Source organism: Eutrigla gurnardus (assembly GCF_963514095.1).
Source record: "Eutrigla gurnardus genome assembly, chromosome: 20".
NCBI lineage: Eukaryota > Metazoa > Chordata > Actinopteri > Perciformes > Triglidae > Eutrigla > Eutrigla gurnardus.
This window is the reverse complement of record NC_139931.1, coordinates 9,205,738-9,230,611: the sequence shown is the minus strand read 5'-3', so window position 1 is coordinate 9,230,611 and position 24,874 is coordinate 9,205,738. Positions and strand designations below refer to the sequence as shown.

At 42.3% G+C, this 24,874-nt stretch overlaps 2 protein-coding genes across 3 annotated transcripts in view; one reads left to right on the top strand and one right to left on the bottom strand.

The window, feature by feature from the left end:
* Positions 1 to 17,404, top strand: part of LOC311031039 (ras-related protein Rab-26-like) — a 30,257-nt gene extending 12,853 nt beyond the window's left edge. The window contains exons 3-9 of the mRNA XM_084037138.1: positions 1,436 to 1,477; positions 2,890 to 2,956; positions 6,757 to 6,809; positions 14,134 to 14,199; positions 14,898 to 14,954; positions 15,610 to 15,686; positions 15,948 to 17,404. Coding sequence (XP_083893264.1) covers positions 1,436 to 1,477; positions 2,890 to 2,956; positions 6,757 to 6,809; positions 14,134 to 14,199; positions 14,898 to 14,954; positions 15,610 to 15,686; positions 15,948 to 16,047 — 462 coding nt within the window. The 3' untranslated portion in view covers positions 16,048 to 17,404. The remainder of the gene's footprint in view (positions 1 to 1,435; positions 1,478 to 2,889; positions 2,957 to 6,756; positions 6,810 to 14,133; positions 14,200 to 14,897; positions 14,955 to 15,609; positions 15,687 to 15,947) is intronic.
* Positions 17,405 to 17,557: 153 nt separating this feature from the next.
* Positions 17,558 to 24,347, bottom strand: LOC311031031 (arf-GAP with dual PH domain-containing protein 1-like). 2 transcript variants are annotated; one of them, XM_084037128.1, is made up of 11 exons: positions 24,046 to 24,347; positions 22,777 to 22,907; positions 22,281 to 22,372; positions 22,025 to 22,107; positions 19,762 to 19,874; positions 19,496 to 19,642; positions 19,104 to 19,187; positions 18,817 to 18,879; positions 18,558 to 18,629; positions 18,131 to 18,359; positions 17,558 to 18,055 (listed from the first exon to the last, which is right to left on the bottom strand). In XM_084037128.1, the coding sequence occupies exons 1-11, from the start codon at positions 24,179 to 24,181 to the stop codon at positions 18,027 to 18,029; spliced, it is 1,179 nt and encodes a 392-aa protein (XP_083893254.1). In that variant the 5' UTR covers positions 24,182 to 24,347; the 3' UTR covers positions 17,558 to 18,026. The 2 variants fall into 2 exon arrangements, with proteins under 2 accessions (XP_083893254.1, XP_083893255.1); XM_084037129.1 differs by lacking the exon at positions 24,046 to 24,347 and adding an exon at positions 23,082 to 23,260.
* Positions 24,348 to 24,874: the final 527 nt, after the last annotated feature.

Sequence of the window (24,874 nt, the reverse complement as noted above, 5' to 3'; positions counted from 1 at the left end):
AGAGCCTCTGTCTCTGTGAATTTTCACGTGCAACCTTTTTGTGGCCATCATGCTCCCGTTCTTTGCCTCACGCCACTGCCATCAATGTTTTATCGGCTCACACTTCACGGGCCCCCTCTAAAAGCTCCTCTTGCATATGTAATTTATGATTCCCTTCAAGTGCTACGACTACGCCTTCTCACTCGTGTACCTTTTTGGGTGGGAAAGATTAAATGGCTAACATCCCGCGCCCGGCTGGCCAATAGAGCAGTTTGTGTTTAAAGACATGTTCTGTTTGAAGGGTGTTTGCCACTCTCTGCTCAGGGAATGAAATTGAAGCTTCTGTAAATTGTAACTACACAGAGCTGCGTCAGCTTGTGAGATGTCGACGCTTAGAGTTCAGTATTGCTTGAAGTGTGATTGACAGTTTGTAATCTGCAATACCTTAATTCCCTATTATACCGCAAGTAGACGAGTCTTATAAGCTGCTAAGTCATTAAATGTCCTGTTCTGGCTGATTTTCAAGGAATTGCTCTTAACAAACCCAACAGGATTATCAGTGCAATCAAGTCTGACTAACCACAGCGCTTTCATGAGCCTCTTTCTTTTTTTGCTCCTTAATATTTATGAGGCCTCCGAACGCATCGTGGGTTTGTTTTTAGTGGCAATAACAACAACAGGGAGGGAGTCTTTTGAGACCTCTGATGATTATCAGAGCACATTTACAGACTACAGCTCCGCTCGCCCGTGAATATGGATGAGATTCCTCCTTTGTGACTCTCTGGGAGGTAAATCAGCCAAAACGCGTCAACAAAAGGCCGTATCTATTTCCGAGTGCTCCGCTGGCAGATTAGCAGCATCTTGTCTGGGGTTGAATATCTCCTGGTTCTCCTCGGGGATCAGAGAATTAGAAGGTCAGCGGCGCATCAAAGTGTTGTCGTGACACTGGGCGATGGTAATCCACGTTGGCGTACCGTGAGGCCTGTATGTGGGACACCGAAGGACGTCTTGACCTTTTTTTTTCTAGAGCGATCACTGGCTCACAGATATTGGGAAGGTTTTGCTGATTCTCTGACTATTAATAATACAAAAAATGTTATTTTATGGCAGGTTGTTTAACCTTTCTCACACTCTGACCTGGGAAACTGCACATCCATTTGGCCGAGCCTCACTCTGCTCGGAGAAGCCGAGATCAGAGGAATATCTCCTTAAGATGTTGATGCAGAGGGAGGCGAGGAGAGCAGAGGGCGTAATCCTCTGGAGGAAAGAAGGGAAGCTTCATCAAAAGTACAGCTGAAGTGAGGTAGAGACATACAATATTGATGGAGAGAGGAGAGTGTGGCCCGGTGGATGAGAGGAAGAGACCGCTCAGTCAGGTGTCTGACCGCCAGAAGTTGCGAGGAAGTTGCTGCTAGTTGGGGCGCTGTCACTTATGATCTCTTTCTTTCATTTACAGAATAAAGTCCTGAACATCGACGGGGTCAAGGTTAAGCTCCAGGTAAGAATTTAAATTTACACTGACAATCGTCAACAGCTGTTTTCTTCACTTCTAGAAGAGTCAAGAGAAAAGTGTCTCCCAAAAAGGAATCGGCCTCCAAGCCCTGTGGCTTTGTAGATACCTGTCAGATCCTGTTTCCAACTCCACCTGTCTCCGAGATAAAAAACAATCTTAGCTCTAGCAGTGCCTGCTTTTGACTTGATGCATGTGTCTAATCCAACAAGATGTAGTACACGTCTGGCTGTGGCCTTGTTTTGTGAGGAAATCAATGGTCTTGATACAAAAAGCCTCTAAAAGATAATTAGGGTTTATCCATCTCCATGAATGCTTTCCATTAGCCTCTGGGTTTTCTTCTCTGCCCCCACACTTCATTCACTCTTCTCACTGCTGTCCGTACTGAGATCAACTCACCATTGTTCTAGTTCTCACAAGTAATTATGTGAATTATCCCGTCTGATCTCAGTTAGGGGTTGATGGAGCGGGCCTCTGCTCTCTAATCTATTCATTTTGGGGTTAATTGGCTCGAAGTCAGTTTGCAGAGCGCCATGAAGCCTACAAATAGACAGTGGGAGGGATATTTTTCTTGCAGTAATTTCCGTCCTTCATTAACGCAACTTGGATCCTGGGGGGGGATGTTTGCCTGGCAACAAAGCAGACATGTCTTTCAGAAAGGAAGAAGAGAGACGGTCCAGGAAAAAATGCTGGAAAATATCTACAAAAATGCAAAAATTCTTCTCTAGGGAGAGTAGAAAATGTAATTGCCATTGGAGATGAATTGCGATGAGTGACAGTGCTGCATGATGGGGCAAAGATGGACTTAATTAGCCATATTCCACTGGGCTTGACTCCATTGACACCAACCACAGATGATTAATATTCAATATCATGACCAAGAAGGAGCTAAAGGTAAAGGATGATGGGAAGCATAATAACTGCAATATGTGGTGTGACCTTAAATCTCAACGTATTAATATTTGTTATACTATATTAGCAACGGTTCATATCACTGTGTGTAATGTAAAATGGATTGCTTGTGAATGTTGTTTCTCTCTTCTTTGGAGTATTTCAGCATAATTTAGCTCATTATTTGGATTTTACAGCCTTCACTTTTTTGCTAAGACGTTACCTTTGTGGTGATAATGTGTCCTGTTGTGTTTACTTGCTGCACTGCCCACAAGTGGTTGTGAAAATCAATTAATGCTGTTTGAAGTGGAGTTTTTTTTATTTATTATTAAAACAATGGAGTTTTCAATAGTCCTGCATATCTCATTTCCATATTCCAGACTTAAATGGAACGGAGGGGTTCACAATGAGCTCCAGTGGGACGGCTGAGCAAACAGGACTTAATCATTAAAAAAAAATAGAAACTTCTTTCTCTGTTCAGTGATTGCTTTCCCTTCCATTCTCTGCAGATCTGGGACACAGCTGGACAGGAGCGCTTCCGCAGTGTCACTCACGCCTACTACCGGGACGCCCACGGTGAGTGACTTGTATATGATTTCTGGGTTCAGAAAGTTTCTGTTACCCTTCAGATACTTGTCTTGATGAACGTGATGCCTCAGGAATGCCTTGAGGGGATTTCTTCAAATTTGTGCCAAACGTCACTATGAGTTCACACAACAGGCCATAACTCAACAATTGGGTGGAGTTATGGAGTGGTTTGAGTTTAACCACCCAATGCATTGGAGTGTAGATTCCATGAGAGGAAGCCCAAAAACACATCCATTTGTAGATTGGGCAGCCCATCCATCCATCCACCTATCCATCCATTTTCTACCGCTTATCCTGTATTCAGGGTTGTGGGGGGGCTGGAGCCGATCCCAGCTGTCATTGGGTGAAGGCAGGGTTCACCTGGACAGGATGCCAGTCTATCACAGGGCTAACGTATAGAGACAAACAACCATTCACACTCACATCACACCTACGGGCAATGAACCTATCCCCATCCTGCATGTCTTTGGACTGTGGGAGGAAGTCGGAGAAACCCGGAGAGAACAATTGGGCATCCATGTTGATGAACTGTAATCAGTCATCACCGATGGTTGTGTGTGTGTGTGTGTCTACTTTTTATTCATCGTGATGTTTATTGTTATTAGCCCCACGCAAGTTCATTTAGAAAGCTCTTAGAGGCGACACCGTTGTTTTCTCACAAAGCCGGTAATCAGGAGCCGAGTGCTTCAATCGAATAATCATGACCCGACGTCTGACGCACCAACGCTGAGCTCTGAACAAAAGGTCTGATTAGTCACGGTTCTGCTCCTTTTTGTGGTACTCGGTATTTATGCAATATTGCAGAGTCACGTGCACGTGTCATGTCATCCCCTCATCCGCATGGAGAATGCATTACCTGGTCTGGTCTTTTAATCTCCGGACCGTCGAGGATCCCTTCGTGATCAAAGGAGAAGTGGAGACGGGCGGAGAACGTTGAGGAGCTTTGTTTGCCACAACAAGAAACCCTGCACAGTCTGAAAGATCCAGACGTTTCTTCGTCACTGTTTAACGCCGGCACACATCCTCCCAGAGAACATAACCGAGGCTTAAACGATCTGTGTCTGTGTCTTATCCTCATTATGCATGTCATGCGTTGGTGGTTAGCCCGCATCATTATAGCAGGATTTATTAGTCTCCGTCTCTTGGAAGGAGACCCTGGAGGGACTTTTAGCAGGTCTGGTTTCAGGCACGATGCCCGGGGAACTGGCTTCGCTCTAAACAACCACACCATAAATCTTTGGAGCGTTGGATATCTCTGTGTCAGGACTTTCACTTACTGTTCCATTGCTACCATGAAGCACATCGCAGGATAAGTCGTAAACCGGAGAACGCAGCATTACATCAAGGCTCTCTTCACACATCAGCGGAGCTCTGATCTTTTTAAGTGCTGATCACCTTCTGACCCGTTAGATCTAAGAGTTGGAGGGGAGGATAGAATTAGAAATGGCCTCTGGTATTTACTAGGATAGGATCTGAACATCAAACGTTATTGTCAGCGCTTGTAGGACTTATGAGCGGTTGACTCATGAACTTCTTTTTCGCCACAACAAAAAGCACTCCACTCATCACTTAAACACCCATGTAGGTACCGAGTCTATAAATGCTGCCGACTGTGATTCACTGCGAGTTTTGCCTAATCTGAATAAACTCTCTGTTTCAACAACAGACTGTTGGTGACCTTTTTGATGTTCCTGTAGCGTTGTACAAAAGGCACTGCTACTTTGCTTCCCCCGGCTTTCACTGCTTTGTTGAAAGCCATGTTCATTTGGATCTGCCTGCTTACCAGCGCTGTCAGTCTCTGTGTGCTTCCCTTCAACTCTGAAAACAAACTCAAGTTTTTTTTTTCCTGTTGTTGTTCTTTGTTGTTTCCACACAGTGCTTGTGTTGCATGACAAGTTCAGTGGTTGCAGGTTTAGGATGAGTCCCTAGTGGCTTTTGTCTGTTTTAAGCTGCTCTGTACATCTGTCTACATCAGCATGGCAACGGCTGAGCCGGTGGCTAGCTGCTAACAGTGTCAGATAAAATCTAAATATACAGCCTCCTGTAGAAACCAGATATTTGAAAGCCAGCACCTGGTTCTGGAGCAACTGATGATGTCTGGGGAAAGAAACCACTTAGAATAGAAACATCCGTGTATATTGTAGGTGGGATATTCATTTATTTACTTTACGTTAAACACTTAAGTATTTCTTTATGAATATATTTTTGGATGTCTAAAGGAGGAAAAACAATCACCAAAAAATGAGTATTGGTAATGTTGTTCTCTTACATTGTACGTTTTAAATGTACTGCTTTTTAATTACCTGTAATCAGTCATTGATGTATGTAATACAATAAAAGAATAAAACAATTAAAAAATCTATACTTCAGATACAAGATAATCCGTTTACAGGTTTCCCTAAATTAAGTCTGGAAATGTAGTGAAATTATTTTTATTTTTTATGAATCAATTTCACCATTTATTGGCCAAACATGTTTTTAAATGGCTTGAAAAAAGCCCATATATTAGCTATTCAAGCTAAGTGGGGAAAATGAAAATAAGAACAAACTGAAGTGTTATAAATGAAATCACAGTTTGTCCTCCTCTCATCAAAACGGTTTCTATTCTGTGCTCGCAATCTCTTTTCATCTCGTCCTTCGAAACCTCAATTTCGCCGTTCCATTTGCCAGTAAATCTCACATAGAGGCTTCTTGATTGACTCCATTGTTTCCGGCGCTGAAAAGAAAACAAAAGTTTTGTATATCTTTTATACAAAATATATAAATTACTGATTTGATTAACTTTTTCTTCTCCTCTCAGATAACACTCGAGGCTGACCTTTACAGATACCGGAACGTTAATAATAGAAAGCAGCTTTATAGAAAGAATATTTAATACAGCTGTCAGAAATGCATGCAAGCCACACACACACACACACACACACACAGACTTAGAAACAGTTGCTGCACTTTCTGATATTCTGTGTCCTGAATTCAACTGTTAAGTGATAACTCATCATAGAAGAGTCAGAAACATCTCGGGGACAAATCTTGCAGAACTCCTTTTTATTACATAGCTGTCGGTCTTCATCATGCTCATCCTCCTCCCTCTCTCTCAAACACCTGAACTCCCTGGGCGAACCGCTTGGAGCAAGGCATGGATCTTTCACTGGCATTTTCTCATTTTGTAGTTGATTTGAAGAAAATTATTACATGTATTTGGGTGCTCTTATCTGTTATTTAAGCCATTTTAGCATGTTTTTATTTGAATTAAGGTCATTCAATTAAACTCAATGGGGAAAAGCACTGCTGGGTTATTTATAAAATATGTCACACATCTTTTGTAGTCTTCTGTATGTTCTTCCTTTGTTGAAATGGAAATAATTAAAAAAAAAACATCCGTGTAAAGAAATGGACTACTGGGGAATATATCAGGAAAGTTTGTCCATTGTGCCTTTTTAATGCCTTAACTGGGTTCTTATCATTATCTTGGTATTTGCATTAATTCACAGGTGTCCATGTGAAAGTACGACATGTATTTTTACTGTCATTCATAATACTTTATGCATTAATTTTTCACCACCTCACGTCAGGGCCGAGAGATAGAAGCAAATGACTCACCCTCGGGCACAGGATGGAAGTTAACTGCTTTCATAATTTAATTTGAAAGGGTATTCAGACGTCAAGGTGAAGGATTGAATTAAACACATGCTTGGAATGATTCACACCAAACCACTTCATGTTATGATATGATTTGCAGTTGAGGAATTCTGAAACCATACACTCAAACTTGTCTCTCCTTCTTTTAGCTTTGCTTCTGCTGTATGACGTCACCAACAAAACATCCTTTGACAACATACAGGTAGGTCACCTTGTGTTGCTCGCTGTTGTTTTATTAAATAATTAGTTGTACTTTGAAAAACCTGCTGAATGTCTTGTGTCGGATTCAGAATCGATTTCATTATCATTCATTATCACTTCTTTTTTTTTTACATTCTTTCTCCGCTGGAATCTAACGCATGCAAAGAGGGGTTTTTCTATATATATTATATATGATGTTGAATGTGACTTGGCGTGGCTGCTCTCCGTCATAGAATCAAATAGTCAGAGTGAAGTCAGAGTCGGCAGGATTTGAGCAACAATGAATATGTGATGGGTTTTATCTGCCCTCTCTGCAGCTGCTCCCAGAGGCCAAGTTCATTAGACTGAAAGCGAATGGCTTTTATTGAGCAGTTAAGTTGTGTTTTATTAGTCTTCGCTGGGTCATGTGTGTTCTTGATCCATCCAGCTAGAATGTGTCAGACAGACTCCAGACCTGAGGAGGCTGTCCTGGTCAACGCTAGTAAGACGTATAGGGTCGGGATAATAATCACCTGAGCACTCATTCAAAGGAAAGCATACATCAGTATTCTTCTTCTCCTCCTCCTCCTCCTGTTGCTCTGTGGAAGGTTTGCTTTTTATGTACCTTTTTTGAGTTGTGACAGTATAGAAACAAAGAGATGATAATGGAGGAAGAGAGGAAATGAAAGGAACACAGGGAGGCAGGATATGTGAAGGAGACGTCAAACTGTGAGTCGCTTCATTCAATAAAACATATAATATAATATCTTAATCAATAATGACAATAGGGTTTTAAGAGTCCTGTTGTATTGAAGGGAACACATTTTGTCCCATGTTATGAATATATTGTAAAACATCTCCAATTTCCCACCTGTAAAAGTCAATAGCAGTTCGGGCTGCAAGATGACAGGTTTCATGGTGTGACTGCGTCACCATACCTGCCGTTTCCCTTCATGTGGAGTAATTGCACGCTGCAACAGGAAGGCAATTTTCAACCGCTTTGATTGACAGTGGCCATCAGAAACAATGGTTTCTTCTCTCCAGCAAGAAGGGAGATCATTTAAAGTTTGTCTTGAGCTCCATGATATCGGATCGGATAAAAACACTCAGATCATTGTGAATTTATATTATTAGGCTGTCTAGCTCACTCTCATGGTAGAGAAGGCTTTGTTTTTGTTTTATTTGCAGGGGAAAAAACTGTCTGTTTACAAAAGTTTTGGCTTATAAAGATAGATGGGCTTGAATTGTTATATTGGTGTGTGATTTATTCATAAAAGCATCTTTTGTGCTCGGCCTGAAAAGACTTTAGCTTGGGGATTTTTTGTTTTTCTATCTCCCACCGACCGTGAACACAACTCATCCGTATTTTCATGCTGAATGAAGTGTTAGTTGACTAAGAAGAGGAAGAAGAGATTTCACTGCCTTGCTGAGCCTCCCCTGCTTTCTTAACTCCACATTCAGTCAATATCTGTTACAGCGAGGAGCTATGCTGCTGGCACACTGCTGCCAAACGAGTACGAACTCCTATTAATGAACTCTAACGGTGATGAATGCCAGTACGGAGGCGAGGGAGAAGCGAGGGGGGGGGGGGGAGGGGGTCCTATGTTATCACCTCGCTAGGGAAGCAGAGCGTTAACGCCGTCGGAGCTGTCCATCATCTCATGGAGGAAGACTTGAAACTCGAGTGTCCATCAATTAACTTCCTGAAACCCAACATTTAAAAAACGGGATGAGGCTGTTGAACACGCAGAGATGTGCGTATAACCAAAACAATGAGCTGAAAGAGGCTACAGTGGCAGATCATATGAATCATTTTTGTAATAACAAACATTATATTTTGCCGTTTAGTTTTATAGGACAAAAAAAAAAGAGTTTAAAAAGCTCAAAACATTAGAATTCATCAGCGTTAAGACGCCGATCCGCAGGAAGCAGTCTCATAAAACACGATGTCTCTGTTTTCATATTGACTGTGCAGATCAATAGCTCTAACCCGGATTAATATACATTCTCTGTAAATATGATCAAATCATTCTTATTGAACCGTCTGGCTTTGATGCCTAGAGTTAAATGATCTATTACTTTGCAGCTGCAAAGAATGCTTAATCATGCTTGTGTGTGTGTGTGTGTGTGTGTGTGTGTGTGTGTGTGTGTGTGTGTTGTAGAAACCACGATAAAGGCAGCGAGAGAGGCCAAACCTTCATCTGTGTGCCTTCATTCATCTCTCCCCCGTCTGTCTCCGGGGCATGGAGCGGCTTCAAATGAAATGGCCGCCTGCCTGCCTCATAGCTGCTGGTTAAATGTCATGGCACCGCCACGCCTGATGGTGATGAGAGAACGTGTCGGTAAATAATGCAGGCATATGAATTCAAACGTTTCAGGCAGGTGTTGTGTGCAACGAAACGTATCAAGATTATTCTGCACCGTCGGCTTCTACGCTCCAATCCTCATTAATGACCTTCTAACTGGCATCACCTGTAATTCGGTCACCTGGATGGAATATTAGAGACGTCTCTGTTCACTTCTATGTCTGCAGCAAAGCGACTAAACAGATGCTGATGTGCACACAACAACACGCTCGAAGATGAATTAAGATGTCCTCGACTGCCAGCTTTTTGTTGTTGTTGGAGCCATTTAGTTTCCCAGAAGGAATAGAATATGTGAAATGCCTTCGTGGATGGATTCGCGTCAGATCTCCATGGAAATAACTGCAGAAATAGGTGGGAGGAAAAATCAAATCTCCTCTTTCGCTTTCTTTGCCCTTGCTGCACATTTCCATCACCTCTCTGCAAAGGTCATCTCCTCCCCATCATCTCGCACTCTTTGTTACCTAACACATCATTTTTGCCCGCTCGGCAAAAGAAGAGCCGTTCATGTTCCTCGGTTTCGTTGCAAGTCTGCAGGCAAACTACCTGTGAGAGACCCGACGGAGGTCAAAGCCATGCAGACGCCCTCGGAATGAAAATATGATGTGTTTTTCTATCTCTTCTCTCAGCTTCAAAAACCCACCTTGAATTTTTTTTCGAGGAATAAAAGACAGCTTTTCAGAAATGAAAATACAGCGCCAGGAGAAGTATTTGTTCCCTACCTGATTCATCCTACTTTTGATTATTTGCTTCAGATCTAAAAAGACAAACATGTCCTAAGAGCATAACTTGTTGTACCACAATCCACTTGGTGTCGGTAGAGTTAATCAGCCTGCAGCATGTCAAGACATTAGTGCTAGATGATGACAGGAGGATGCTGCTGGTTTCAACAAAGCAGAAGAAGAAACACTGGATGAAAGGAGGGTTTTCTCAGCAGAGCTTCACCTTCCTCCCACACAGAGCGACTGTATCAACATCTCAAAGTCAGTACTGTCTGTATCTGGCTTTAGGTGTTTTCTAAGCTCTTTGCCTTTGTTTTAAGATGGCCTATGTTTTATCATCTTAAATTTGAAATATAAAATGGCATTTGTCTAGATAGGGGATGAGTTGAACTGAGGGGTTTTATCCTCAAAGAATGGAAGCTGCCTCCCAAAAAGAGCCGATTTTAAATGGATTTGCTCTACAAGTATACAAGTATTTATATTATAAATACATTGTACACGGGGACTGACAAGCAGTCTGATTGACAGCAAGGCGCCGAGCCCCACACAGCCCCTCTGGCACAAGGCGTCTCTGGAAACAATTGGCACAGATGTCAGAGAGGATCTCATGGTAATGAGGACTGTGCATGTGCACACAATCTCAGGAGCTGGCACACACCGAACACGAACCTCTGCGTCTACATTCCTGCCACGAGGTTAGATGGTGCAGTCTTGACTTGCCACATAATTGGTCTTACCTTTGCTTTTCTCAGTGTCACGGCTGTCATTATGACATACCGGGTCGACACAAACAACGTCACAAAGCAGGTAAATAGAAACACCTCATGCTAAACGTACGTATTGTATGTAATATTTACACAGCAATGACTATTGTGGTCAAATTAGCTGTTATAAGAAACACAATACGGCATGAAACGGAAGAGTCACATGTTTATATGCTTACTTGTGGTTGCATAGCAACTTGGAAACGCAGACATAATTCTAATATTTTCTTTTGGCCAAAGAAAAGACCTTCATCTGCAAATGCTGTGAGTTGACAGTTCGTTTGTCTTCCTTCAGCAACATGAACTTGTGTTTCCTTGCCTGTGCTGCTCACAGGGCCACACTGAATCACATTAATATCTGTATTTAAAAAAAACACAGTTTACAATTCATCAAGTTAACTGATTGGTTGTACAAGGATCTTCTGTTTGATCTAAAAAGACAGAAGGATTACGATTTTCAGTTGTTGTAAAATTTGCGAAAATGATTACATGATTGTGTGCTACAAGCCGAAGTTCCTGCTTTTCTCCCTCCTGGCTTCAAGTTTGGCCGACAGACCGACCATGTCATTTTTGAAAGTGTCTGCCGTTTTCCAAACATTTTCCAATTCCATCTCCTCAGATGGATGTTCAGGTTAGTAAATCGCTGAAAAAGGCACAGGAAACGAAAATATCCTAGAAATATGGACAAGCTGATTTGAAAATGCCAACATTAAATATTTTTTTTTCCTGCACGCCTGGTTGGGTAAACCTGAATGAACAGGATTGCTCTTCCTTAGTGACACTGTATCACTCCGTTTAGCTCAGCCGCTTCGCACAGCTTAAACCTCCTCTCGGGGGATAAGTCCTACTTTCTCCTAGCGCTCCTCCTGGTTGGCTCAGTTTGACTCCGCCAGTTGTTGGGAGCAGACTTCTCCGCTCTGTCTGTTGGTGTAATACTCTGATCAAAGCTTGGCAAGAATAGCATTGTCACGCATTGCAAATCTGCTTTGCTGGAGTGAAACACAGGGAAAGTCGGGTCATGTGGAAAGACGAGGCTCCCTGAGGAGTTTTAGTCACATTCATTATTGTACTCGGCAAAGTAGGACCTGACCGTTAATAGGATGCAAAGATATTCACTGACTAGAACACATTGAGGGAATTCAAGGACAAATGATTTGGATTTTTCTGCTTACGTTGGATCTATTTTTCCCTTGTTTTTAGGGAACTATGTCAACAAAATGGCTTTATCACTGGATTTCATATGAATAAATGACGCAATACAACTCATGGTATGGGTATCATTATATTAATTTATTCTAAATGGGTGCTAATACGAAACCTGATCTTCGTTACTGAAACTTTGAGGAATTGAATCTTACAAAATGACATATAATAATAATAATAAAAAGGGTAAATATAGGCCAGACTGCAGATTTGACAGGCCGATGCTGGTAAGTGACAGTTCTTGATGATATCATGGTTTGTGGAGAAAAGAAAAAAAAGAAAGTAAAATGTATTCCTGCACCATCAGCCGAACCTGTCTTGTATCTTGTATCACACACCGACACGGCCCTGCGTTTTCATCTCGGCGACAGCAAACGGAAAACAGGCGGCATCAGAAGAAACCTTGCATACCTCTGCTAGTGACAACTTGTCTCGCCGATGTCACGCCGCCGCCGCCGCCAGCAGCTGTCTGCCTGGGCTTTTATCTTCCTTCCTCTCTGATGCAGAGCCTTTGGTCTTTGTCTCGTCTTTCACTGTCTGTCTCTCCATCTTGCTGCTTTTTGGCGCCCTCCCTGTCACATCTCTGGCTTTGTCTCCCTCCATCTCACGTCTCTGGCTTTGTCTCTCCCTCTGTCACATCGGTCTCTCTGCCATTGTTATTGTTATATTGAGTTTCAGCTTTACTTGGATATTTTGTACAAACGTCCAATATGACATTTTAATTTACCTGAGCGACCGCGGAGAACAGAAGCCGTAGGTGGCGTTAAGTGTATTTTTTTTTGCCCAGACAAACAAAACTGCTGCATCTGATTGGCCACACTATTTGGGGCAGTGAGCAGGAAAATATATTACCACGTCTGCCACCGGGCTGCATTGTCGCTGATATTCGGCTCCCTATAGAATTTGGCCAGTCTTGAATAAAACATGAAGCCAGCCCAGCTCCTTCAGCCGTGGCCACAGAGGATATTCAGCCACATTCATGCTGCAAAATTTCCTCCTTAATTCAGATTTATTGCTTCTGTTTGTTGCATTTATTTACATGAGACAACTGACAATTATAGGTAAAGCTTGTTATTAAGCCGTCAAATGATACAGGTTGCTATGAGACAGCCTTTAGTGTCTCCAGCCTACAGATGCCACAAGGTGAAACGAGGTAAACCCAGCTCCAGATATTAGCGATTCCACAAGGTTTTTTATTGCTGTGAAATACGGCACTCCAGGGCCTCGTGTTTCAAGCCTTTGTTTGCACACGGATGAGATACTGACAACAGGATGTCTCTGTTTGCTCAGCCGTTCACAATAGTGGACTGTTCATCACGGTGTCTTTATTTATGAGTGTGTTTAGTTATCAATTATCACGTCCTCACAACTGGAGTCTGGTCTCTATATTTGTATGTTATTCGTGTCCTGCGATGAAGCCATAACGGGAGACTTTAACTCTCCAGGGTCGAGATGACGAGGGGCAAAATCTGTAGGGGGGTGATGCCAACAATATTACATATACAAACAGAATATGTATTTAAAGGTTGCGGCTCAGCTGGACCTGCATGTTTCTTCAGGAGAGACTCTGTTGATTGCAAACGGGGGAAATGGAAGTTCATATTCTTCGTTGTTTAGACGTTTTGATTAAGATCGAGATTTGATTTGACATAAAGACTCACAGATGTTCATTCACCATGACCTCTGGCCTGAGGTGACCCTGGCGAAAATCCCTTCACGAACGCGGAGTCATCACCAGGATGAATTAAAGATGAGCTGTCTGAGGGGGGAAACGGCTCCGGAGTGGGGAAAGGAAAGCCAGGTTGATCACCAGCCAGTCAGAAATCCAATGTGGAGTAATTCACTGTGATACAATTAAGCCGTGCGCTGGGATGAGGGATGTTATGTCAGCGGGAGGGGTTTGCAGGTCTGTCTGAGCCGATGAAATGCTCACTAACCGTGAATGGATGGTTTCGGCTGCTGTCGACAGAAATGCTGTTTGTTCGCCTATAAAGCTTTATCTTCCCTGTGTGCATACTGCATAGTTGAGTCTGGATGGAGCAGAAGCTGTTGATGAAACTGACAGGTTTTTTACAGTATTTCTCTTTCTCCCATACTCCTGCGTTTATCTCTTTGTCCTTGCCCCAGTTTTTCTGTCTGCACTTCTTCCTAAATGCCACAGTCACTCTCACTTTCCTCTTTATTCACGTTATTAGATCTTTGTGCTCTGGCTCGTCCTTGACAAGTTCCCATGCACTTTTTATTAGCGCTGACGAACAGCTACTCTCGTCTCGTTTCCCTGTTTTTGTCACCAGGCATGGCTGACTGAGATCCACGAGTACGCCCAGCAGGATGTGGTGCTCATGCTGCTTGGAAACAAGGCAAGGAATTATTTTACAGAAATTCAAAAATACTTGATTAGAAGTCGATAATACCGACAGTTTGGGGCAGGAAAGAAATGATTATATGGCTCATACGTGGTGGACAGACATAGTTTATTTGGAGGCGATGCCACATACACTACTCCCAAATGTGTAGCAATCCACTGCGAAAAATAATCCCCCAAAATTATACTATTTTCTCCTGTTGAAGTATTTTTTAAGCTTGTAAATGAAAGTTTTTCTGTTTTACATTTGAGACATTTTAAAACCATGTCATTGGTTGACATTGTGACGGACAGGTTTAGGAAGTCGGAAAGTACTGAGACACACTAATGCTCTATTGATTCCAGTTAATATCCCCCGCCGTCAAATTATTCTTGTTCATTTCAAGCACGCAAACATCTGACAATATCTCATCCTGCTAATTTGCCAAATATCAGTGTCACACATTTTTGCCATTCAAATCCCCTTCCCTCCGAGCGGAGAACAGATGTCTCTGCCTCGGAGCTCTGTCTGCTTTCAGTCCCCCCAACACTACATATCGCCGCTTAATTAGCATCCTGAGAGTCAATCTTGACTCATTAGCTGTCGTCGGACCTGAATGCCAGGGAAGGCTTGTGTGCAAACTGTGGACTGATGGCAAGCAGAGCTGCAAAGCGAGCGCTGGTGTTGGTGTGACCGTGTTTTTTCCTCACCAGGCCGATTCCACTCACGAGAGGGTTGTAAAGAGAGAAGATGGAGAGAGGCTCGCAAAGGTGAATCATTGAGAATGTATTATGAATATTACAGAGATGGGTGGGATTATCTGAAGATTTCTTTCTCCTCTGGGAGGATGAGTTAAAACAAATCGATAAGACAAAAGATTTGCCCTCCTCTAGAGCCAATCAGCGTTGGATAATGAATATTTATTGTCCAGATCCCTGCCTTCTGTGTCACCATAAAAGTTCTGACCTTCACTTTAACATTGATCACGTCGGTTTATAGTGCTTTCAAAGCACTGAAAGCAGCAGCAAAACGTTCCCCTTTATCTCCCTGAATGCTGTTGCTTCACAGCGTGGCCCACAAAACAAACAGCAGACAGCCAAGCCATTCTTCACCAGAAGTGGGAGCAATAAACCGCCCCTATAAGTAACATAAGGCTCAGTCCGGGAGGGGGGAAACACATCAGTTATCACTGCAGGCTGAGACAAATTCCCCTGCAGAGGAAGAGCCGAGAGAGAAATTCATCACTTCTGTGCCGGATTTATCCAAAGTGAACTAGTTCACTTTTGTAAACTCCTGCATCATTTTTATCCAACAGCCTTTTTTTTTTTTTTTTTGGAGCAAATCAGGGGAGGAAGCAGCAGACTGTTTAAAAGTGTTGCATTATCATGTCGTCTGGGTGTAAAATAGTCTGCTTTGACTCTGCAGGAGTTTGGAGTTCCCTTCATGGAGACCAGCGCCAGGTCAGGCCTCAATGTAGAGCTGGCTTTCACTGCTGCAGCTAAGTGAGTATCATCCTCTCTGCAAGGCATGTGGATCGATCTGATAGAGAGATGTTTGTCCTTTTAATCTACTAAATATTGGTGTACTAAACTATGATGTCATGACAGCACTGCAATGACGTTAAGGAACAACCAGACAAAAAACAAACAATATATGTGTGTTTTTCATTCCAAAAGTGTAGAGGATGTCTGTTATTTTACTGTCCATTGTAGTCTCTGTGGTAGCTTTGTTTTGTTTCATCCCATCATCTTCTTTTGTCTCAGGGAGCTGAAGCACCGGTCTATGAAGGACCCGAGTGAGAAGTTTAAGCTCCAGGAGTACGTAAACAAGGAGATGAAGAGCACAGGCTGCTGCGGTACTTAAAGCCTGCCCTAGACAGCCAGAGTGAGTGTGTGTGTATTTGTGTGTGTGTGTGTGTGTGTGTGTGTGTGTGTGTGTGTGTGTGTGTGTGTGTGTGTGTGTGTGTGTGTGTGTGTGTGTGTTCATATATCACCCGATCAGCGATGAGGAGTCGGCTCCAGCGAGGTATAAGTCTTTTTCTCCCTTCTGTTTCTCCTCTCTCAAACCTCCCCTCCCCGGTCTATCTGACCTCCGTCCCCCGCTCTCATCTCACGGTCCACCTCGAGTTTGTACGTCCTGCTTGTCCTGCAGCTGTGACTCCCCGAATGCAGAAGACCAAATTAGTTTAAAATGTCAGTGACAGTCGGCATTTTGTGGAAGAATGTTCCTCATACGTATAGTGGTGACGATCCAGTGTTCATGTCAGTAATTCAAGAGGCTCTTCGGAGCCACTTCAGCTCACCAGCATAAACCCAGCATCCAAGCATCTCCATGATTCAGCTGTGGATATTTGAGAACATGTCTTACTATTTGCCATTCACGTTGCTATTTTGTATAGGATGTGAGGTACAGAATGACATCATGAACGCTCTTTATTATTCAAATTCATGCTAGATGCAAAAAAATGAAGTATACAGTAGTTTAAACAACCGTTCAGAAACATGGCAACGCATGGGTGACAGAACCTTTTTTTTTTTTCCAATACTAGAGGATTAATGTTGTCTCTTCTTCTTAGTGATAATATATTCTTTAGTTTTGAAACATGATTTGGCAAACATGATGTAAATAGTTGATTTTTTTCTGCATGTAAAAAAAAGAATAAAGTTTTGATTGAGGAGAATAGCACTTTAGATGGTAAATAACAGTACGGGTGGGGATCTAGTGGGGTATCTGGGGAAATAAAGAACTGCAGTATGTTGAAAATGTTACCTAAAGTATTGTATACGATACACGGATGTGTTTTTGAATGTTTTATTTGTAGTCGGATGTACAAACAATAGTAGGCTCCTTTAATTTTCCATTCATAAATTGGTGACATCATGCCATGTTTTCCTTGTTTCATAGAATCTGTTAACCATGTTTAACTTCTTTCTTAAACAAAGAAGCTTCTAGGCCTCTTTTCTTATATGACTGTTGCTTTGGTAGATTTAATCGTAGCCATAGAAGATGAATATATCTGTATAGTATATATGGAATATTTTCACGTTTTTTTTTTTTCCTATCTTGATGTTCAAAGTAATGTATTGACTTTCTGTTTTACTACTTTTCAGTGTGCAACTTATTTCTTGTAACTGAAAATTAACCACAATAAAAAAAATGGAAGGTAACGTGGCTTTAACCTTTTTAATAGTGACAATATTCCTGACACAGATTCTCTCCTTGCATGTTCAGATAGTTTAAAACCTTTCCTCTGTCTCCCTCTGCTGGACAAATAATTCCAAATGAAATTAAATTGCGTCATCATTTTTATATATATATAAATGTTTACAAAAATGACAAAGGAAGTGAAACTTGATAATTAACATCATACAAAGCGGTTAACATCCAGCTGCTTTAATATGTATAATATATAACAAAAAGCAAAAATAACATATTATACCCGCAGTGCTTGACAAGCTGCATTATAGCAAATTATACAGTTAAAAAAATAAATACACTGAGAATTAAATACCATTGTACTCACACATAGAAATAATTGTTGTTATTATTTAACACAGAGAAAAACAACTCACAATTTTGACATCGGAGCAGCAACAAGAACATTCAGGGCAGGACGACCTCTTTCAAGTATGTAAGTCACGTCATGCAACGGATGAGTGAGTTAGGATAACATTCATGAGCTCAGGTGTGATCCGGACGGGTCTGGTTCATGAAGTAGGTGAGGTTGAGCAGGCGGCAGGAGGAGTAAAGGAGTCACTGGGATGGTAACCGTCACCCTGAAGTCTTTATGAAGTCCTTCAGGCTTCCCTCCCTGCACCAACACATCTTCAACACTAAGACAGTCACGGTTTGTGCTTAAAATAGGCCTCCACTGCAGAGAATGCAAACATGATATCAGACTCAGAACTTGAGACGATAACTGACTTGACCTGTGTGTGCAATGTACCTGCGTACTCCTGAGGCAGCATTGGTCTGTCCATAACCGTCTGAAACGCAGCTATCCAGTCTTTCTGGTCCTCGTCAGTCTCGCATGCAAATAGAAACTTCCTGTCTGGGGTCACGATGGTGATCCCAAACTGCCAGTGATAGCCCTGAATGTTCGGGGGGAGGCCGGGAAGCACGGTGTAGCTGTTCTCCCCGCTGCCAATAAACACCTCGCCTCGTGCATAGGCGTCCTGCCGCCAGGGGGAGAAACACATCATTAATTCATCATACAAGTCAGTGATGATGAATGAAACACAAACGCTGATTTATAGTTTTCATTAAATCCCAAATCTAGAAGGGATTTTTTTGTTGTTGTTTTGTCCCACTAAATAAAATAGACAAGAGGCTAATACTTGTGGAAAGTAGGGCAACATCTGCAACTTTAATACCAGTGGATCTTTGAAGTACAGGAGCCTCCTGTCATCCATCGTGAACCATCTCTTCTTGAAGCCCTCTGTGTGCTGTGGGGACAGAAACCAGGTGGCAGCAGCTCAATTCAGTGCAGCTGCAACTGTCGAATGAATGACTTTGCCTTCATACTGTGCAAGAGGCTGTTATCGTGTGAAACGTCACATTTGCATATTTCCCCCCCATCTTAAAATTCAACAAAAATGTTGCAGAAACACAAAAAATAGTGCAACGCCGTACCTTCGGACCAGTCTTCTCCATGTAACCCTCCTTTATGTAGTTCCTGGTTAGCTTTGGCAACAGCTGGACAAACAAAGAGCACAGTTACGGATTATTTCTCATCCTTCATGTTTTTTTCAAACCCTCCATATAGCTATGAATACAATTCTGGTGTGTATCATTAAAAACACACAATACGAATATGAATCTAGGAATACTTCGATCAGTCAATTAAATAACAATGATTTATTTGTTTTTGAATTGTAGAGACTATGCCCCCCCCAGATATAGTGTTTGTATGTGCTCACATCAGAGATGGAAGCTCCAGGGAATGCCACCTGCAGGTAGTGAAACCTGGCTGCTCTGATGGCGTTGAACCAGTCCACCATTTCCTTCAAAACAGGACAGAAATAACTTCTCACACATGCAGCCGCGGAAGTATGCAGCACTTTATACAGCTGGATACTAAAAAAACCCAGGTAGATGTCCTCCATTTGGAAGAAGTAGCATCACTTTATTATTTCTTATGCTGGAAGAGTCTTGCGAAGCCTTCAATTATTAACCAGTAAAAGTAAACTTCACTGAATTGTAATGGCAAACCATTTCCACCAGAGGGACACCCATGCCTTTTCCTGCATCCTCTGGTTCCTACTCCCGCCCCCCTCCACTTAAAGCCCCAAATAAAGGTACTGCACCACACCTTTCCATCCTCATGGTAAACGAAGATATTCCTGGTGCTGTTGTCCTTCAAATAGGTTATCTGCAGGCCGTGGGCGATGCCGGTTTTTGTTGGCTGCAAAGTGGCATTCACAGTATTGATCTTCATTATGGCTTTGGGCTCCCTGGCCTGCAGAAAGAAAATAAAAAGGTGTTTTTAGATATGAACTCTCATCCCTCCTTCCATCCGACTCTAATGCCTTTTAATGAATAGAACGGGATGCAGACGTTTACCATACAACCACTCACATCATGCTTGTTGAAGTACTTCAAAACACCTTCCCGTTCGGACAGGATAAATTTTCGACTGAGGTACTGTCCATTGTCTCTGCCTCGTTTCCATAGAAACCCCTCTCTGTAGCCTGCCAGGAGAGGAGTCACAAGGGTCCATTGACATGGAGCAGTAATACAGAAGGAGGGAAGAAACAACCTTTTGACAAAAATTCTAAGACAAATATTCACACAGAAAGTAAATTCACATGTGGTAAACACATAGGGAATATCAGGCTACAATCAACTTTATTATTATTCATCACCTAAAGAAGAATAATCACTCTTGTTTCAGCTCCTGAGAAAAACATGTGGCTCATTTTTCTGCCGATAAATAATTCAGCTTCAACCCATCACTTCTTCTACAACACTGAACATTACTGAAACGTCCCCTCTAACACGCCTTTTTGGATTAACAACAACCAAAGCACCACTGTGTCAGAGCCGTTCTAACAATCTGATCAGTGCCAGAGTAGGAGTGGCCTTATATACACGCTCTGTCATTTTTTTAATCTCTGAATTATATGTGATATCAAACATTTCCCACACACACATATCTTGTTGGCTCTGTTCCTGGGCCTGTTTCCCGTCACTGGCCTCTCTGCCCTTACCAGCGTGAGACAACAGAAACAGCCCTGCAGGAAGAAATGCATCGTCATCCCCACCATGCACACTCAACCGACACACAAACGTGCACACATCAGCACTGAGATGATATTCTCATTGCATCCCAATAATTTTTAGATTTTTAGTTTTGTTCAGTGTTGTTTTAGTACAAACACTTTGGGAGGCCAAAGCAAGTTTTGGACCACAGCATTTCTTTCTTCGGGTCCTCTACAGGCCACGGCTTGTTCTCCTGGAATTAAATCTAGGAGCAGTGTTGTATGGATTGTTATATGGAGAACACAAAAGAGGCCATTCTTCCACCGCGGCAGAGACACACAGCCACATGCTCCGAAACCTCCGCACAGCACAACACAAGAGGCCATTGACAGAGAGACACAGAGTGGAAAAGTTTGACAGTCATGAGACTCACATAATAGTGCTTTACCTTAAAGTGACATGTTTTCTTTTCCTTTTTGAAAATGTTCAGTAAACTTTGTAGTTTAGCTTTTGAGTTCCTCTTAAATGATGATTTTTGAACTTCCAAATGCAAGAGGTTGCAGGAACGTGGCTTGGCTTACTGCCCTCCTGAACTTTAAACTCCTGAACTGTTGATTCACACTGTGGCTCTAAAAAAATACATCAAATGTTCTTCCCAAAAATGACCAACAAACCAAGACCGTTTCTATTAGGGTTTGTGACTGCGTTGCACAACTTCCTGTTTCTGACACAGACGTCACAAAAGGAAATGTGGTCTTTATCAGTCGAACATAGACCATATATAGAGACGTTTCTGAATTAAAGTCTCAAAGCTAAATGTATTTGTTTTATTCTGTGTGATTTATTAATGATGGGAAATCAGAGAGAGCAATATATAAATACTTTGGCTAAACTCGATTGTACTTGGATTGCGGGTTAAAGGGTTAATCGTCTGCCTTCACCATGGATACAGTTCCAAGATCCCAAGAACCTTAGCGATCATAATGACCCAATCTTAGCATCCGCACACCCGTAGTCAGTTACTATTGGGGAGCATCCATTATTATCTGAGAACGATTAGCTCGTTTAATGAGGCTGCAGTCAGACATGATTCGGCCCAAAAGAAAGAGGTATGGCGTACGATGCACATTTAGTGAGCAAAAAACAGGGAGGTATAGCAGAAAAAAGGCACGTGAGGAGCACATCGAACTGCAAACCTCATTGTCTCTGCAACATAAACCACGCTGACACATCATACATCTGTCTAACGAGCACTCAGTCTAACTGACAGGCTAATTGGGCCGGGCCATGTAAATGAGCAGTGGGTAATGGTGCCTACTGGGCCGTGAGTTATTCATTATGACAACCATTAGCAGGCCAAATGACACCTTCAGTCACACTGAACCCCATCGATGTTGTTAGTACAATATATATATCTATACACACAGTATATATGGAAGAGCACAGTCCTCAAATGTAGAACTATCCCTTTAAGTGAGGTGAGGTGAGGCATCCCTTGGATTTCATTCTCAGTTTCATCCAGGAATGTTGGTATTGATAAATGGATGATGTTGTTTCCCTGCTGAATATTTATTCAATGTCGAAAAAAAGTACAATGTGTTCGTGCACGTAACTGTACGGAGACGCTTTTCATTCGTACCTGCCGAGTAGGGCTCCTGTCTCTCCACGCACTGGAACTCCTTCCTCTCGTACTTGGCTCGGATCCATTGTTCTCGCAGGAGCCTGCAGACCGGTTGGTGTTAGGACACTCAGCTCTGCCCGGGTTTCATGTTCACTTTCAAAAGCTAATCTGCTGGAAATGTCTCTTAAACTTAGAGACAACCGACTACGTACGACTACATTTACCAGACCACCAGTACAGATGTGACCTGAATCAGGTTAAACACGTCACTCACATGCAGTCTTTGTGTGTCGGACAGTAGAAGAAGGCAGGAACTATCTGTTCATATTTGGCCTTGGCAACGTTGTTACCCACGGAGTCCATAAACTGCAGTGACAGAGAAGAGAAACATCTGGTATTTGTGTGATTGTATGTGTATTTGGCTGATGAAGAAACATCACACACACATATATAATGAGGTGCTTGCATCGAGTGAGGTTTAAAGTCTGAGATTCCCATTGTTGAGCGCGCACACACACTCCCTCACACACATACACAATGATATCGGTTGTATCTGCCAGCTGCTGGCTCATGCCTTTCAGTCCGATGCTGAATCCAGTCTGATGACTTGTCTTCCAAGCAGGGATGCAGTGCGTCCAGAGGGCGACGCTTACAGCGGGGCATTGTGGGCCGGGTGAGTATGAGGCCAGAGACCGCAGATGTTACCTCGAGCTCAAGTTTTATACTGTGATCCTCTTCTCTTACAAAACATGGGGTTTCAACGTTCTTACCTTGACCTCAGAGGAGCTCCAGGGGTCCAGCAGCACAGACTTCACCTTGCTGATCTGGGCGATGTTTCGGTGAAGGCCGGAGCAGCTGAGACACACAAACACTCCCAGGGTGTAAGATGCCCATTCAGGATCTGAACATGAAAAAAAATTAAAAAAAACACGTAAAAGCTCAAAATAACTCAACAAACTGAAACATTTATGAACTTCCCTCTAACGGACACTGATGGCTCAGCTATATTTGAAGCAGTTTTTTTTCCCCTTTCCTTCTATCAGTGTGTTGGCGGTAGTGAGAGAGTATGGCTCACCTTGCATCACCTCCGGGCAGGGTTAGTGTTTCACAGATGTTAGATCTGCCCACAGAGGCCAGCTACCGGTGTGTGCGGTAACCGTCACTCACCCTTAGACTATGTTCACACGTACAATATGAGTCACTACTACCTCCAACACCTCTGTGTGTGGTGAGATCACAGCTGCCACGGTGTCACTGAGCCAGAGGCCAGTAGCTTGTGCAAGCTGCAGCCTTTCAACCCCCCCCTAAAAAAATGTATACTTCCTTGTGCATAATCACAAAGCTGCACACATGCATCTGTACACAATAGACAAGAAGCCGATGTGTAGTTGGCCACTCCCATCATCTCTGCACTGTGTGGGCCTGTTTCAGTGGAGACAATCGACCAGTCTAACACAGAAGTCACTCTCCAAGGCAACATGCATAAAGAGTTAAACATTCTCCGGGTGCAGCTTCCCAAATGAGAGGAGTTCTGTTGGCTTATGCATGGTTATGGATTAGCCATATTTTACAGACCACACCTGCTTACCTGGCTTCCAGCCCTTCTTGTACTGAACTGTAGAGAACCCAAGGTGTGACCATCAGGATGTGTGACCACATGTGTATGCAAAAGGCAATCCACTACCCGGTCAATACATATCTCAGCCCTCCACCAACCAAAAGTACATACAAACAGATGGAATAACAATATAAATGCAATACATTCTGTGAAGAAATTAAGTACATTAAAGGTAACTAATACACTATAACACTATTTGTTGTTTTAGTTTTTAATTTAATCAATTCCAGATATCTACCCTACTATGTAAGTTACATTACCGTAATTATGTCATACATACATGTAATTATGTTACTGTATACTTTGTATGTCTCTTGTCGTCGTCGTTCCACTTTTTTAATATGCTGTTTTATACATCTTTTATGTGCTAAATAAAAATACAAATACAAATACAAATACAAATGTCAACTGTTTTGCTTACCTGCAGCTCCGCAGTCGGCGCAGTTTCCATTCCCAGGTTTCTCCACGAGCAGTTTCACAAGCTGCCTGCTGTTTTCTTGATCCGAAGCCATAATGCAAATGATTCCGCCCGGATGTCTCAAAGTCTCATCGTGCATCGAGAGTCGGATCGCCTCCCGCGCGCTCTGGACTGACTTTGTGAAAGTGAAGCGCCGCCACAGCTAACGAGAAGGCTGTCATTCATAGGTGGAGGGTATCGGTCTGCGTGTAAAACACTGTATGCTGTACTAAGATACTACAATACATGCATTAAAGTCGTATCCGTGTCTTCTTCTGGAGGGAGACCTCCAGCGGTCATTGTGATGGTATGACGCGAGCTCACGACGCTCACAGAAATTCACCTCCTCCTTCCACAATTCAGTGCGTGGAAATATAGTTATACATATAGTATATCTTTTTCGACATACTATACTATGACTTTTTTCATCATTTTGTTTTACATACTACTGACTTTTTTCAACATACTATACTATGACTTTTTTCATCATTTTTTTGATACTACATTACTTTTTCCATCACTTTTTTCAACATACTATGACTTTTTCATCATTATTTTACATACTACTGTTTTTTTTAACATACTATACTATGAATTTTTTTAACACTTTTTGATACTATATGACTTTTTTCATGATGTTTTCGACGTACTTTACTATGAATTTTTTCATCACTTTTTTGACATGCTATACTATAACTTTTTTCAACATACTATGACTTTTTTCATTATTTTTTTTAATTTTTTTTTTACAAACTACAGACTTTTTTCAACATACTATGACTTTTTATGATGT

Excerpts from the sequence above, each read along its gene's own strand:
- LOC311031031 (XM_084037128.1), bottom strand. The coding sequence starts at position 24,181 with ATGCACGATGAGACTTTGAGACATCCGGGCGGAATCATTTGCATTATG. Across the intron at positions 19,875-22,024 it reads ACAGGAGCCCTACTCGGCAG|GCTACAGAGAGGGGTTTCTA; the intron begins GTACGAATGAAA and ends CTCTCCTGGCAG. Across the intron at positions 18,056-18,130 it reads GCTGCCTCAGGAGTACGCAG|TGGAGGCCTATTTTAAGCAC; the intron begins GTACATTGCACA and ends CATTCTCTGCAG.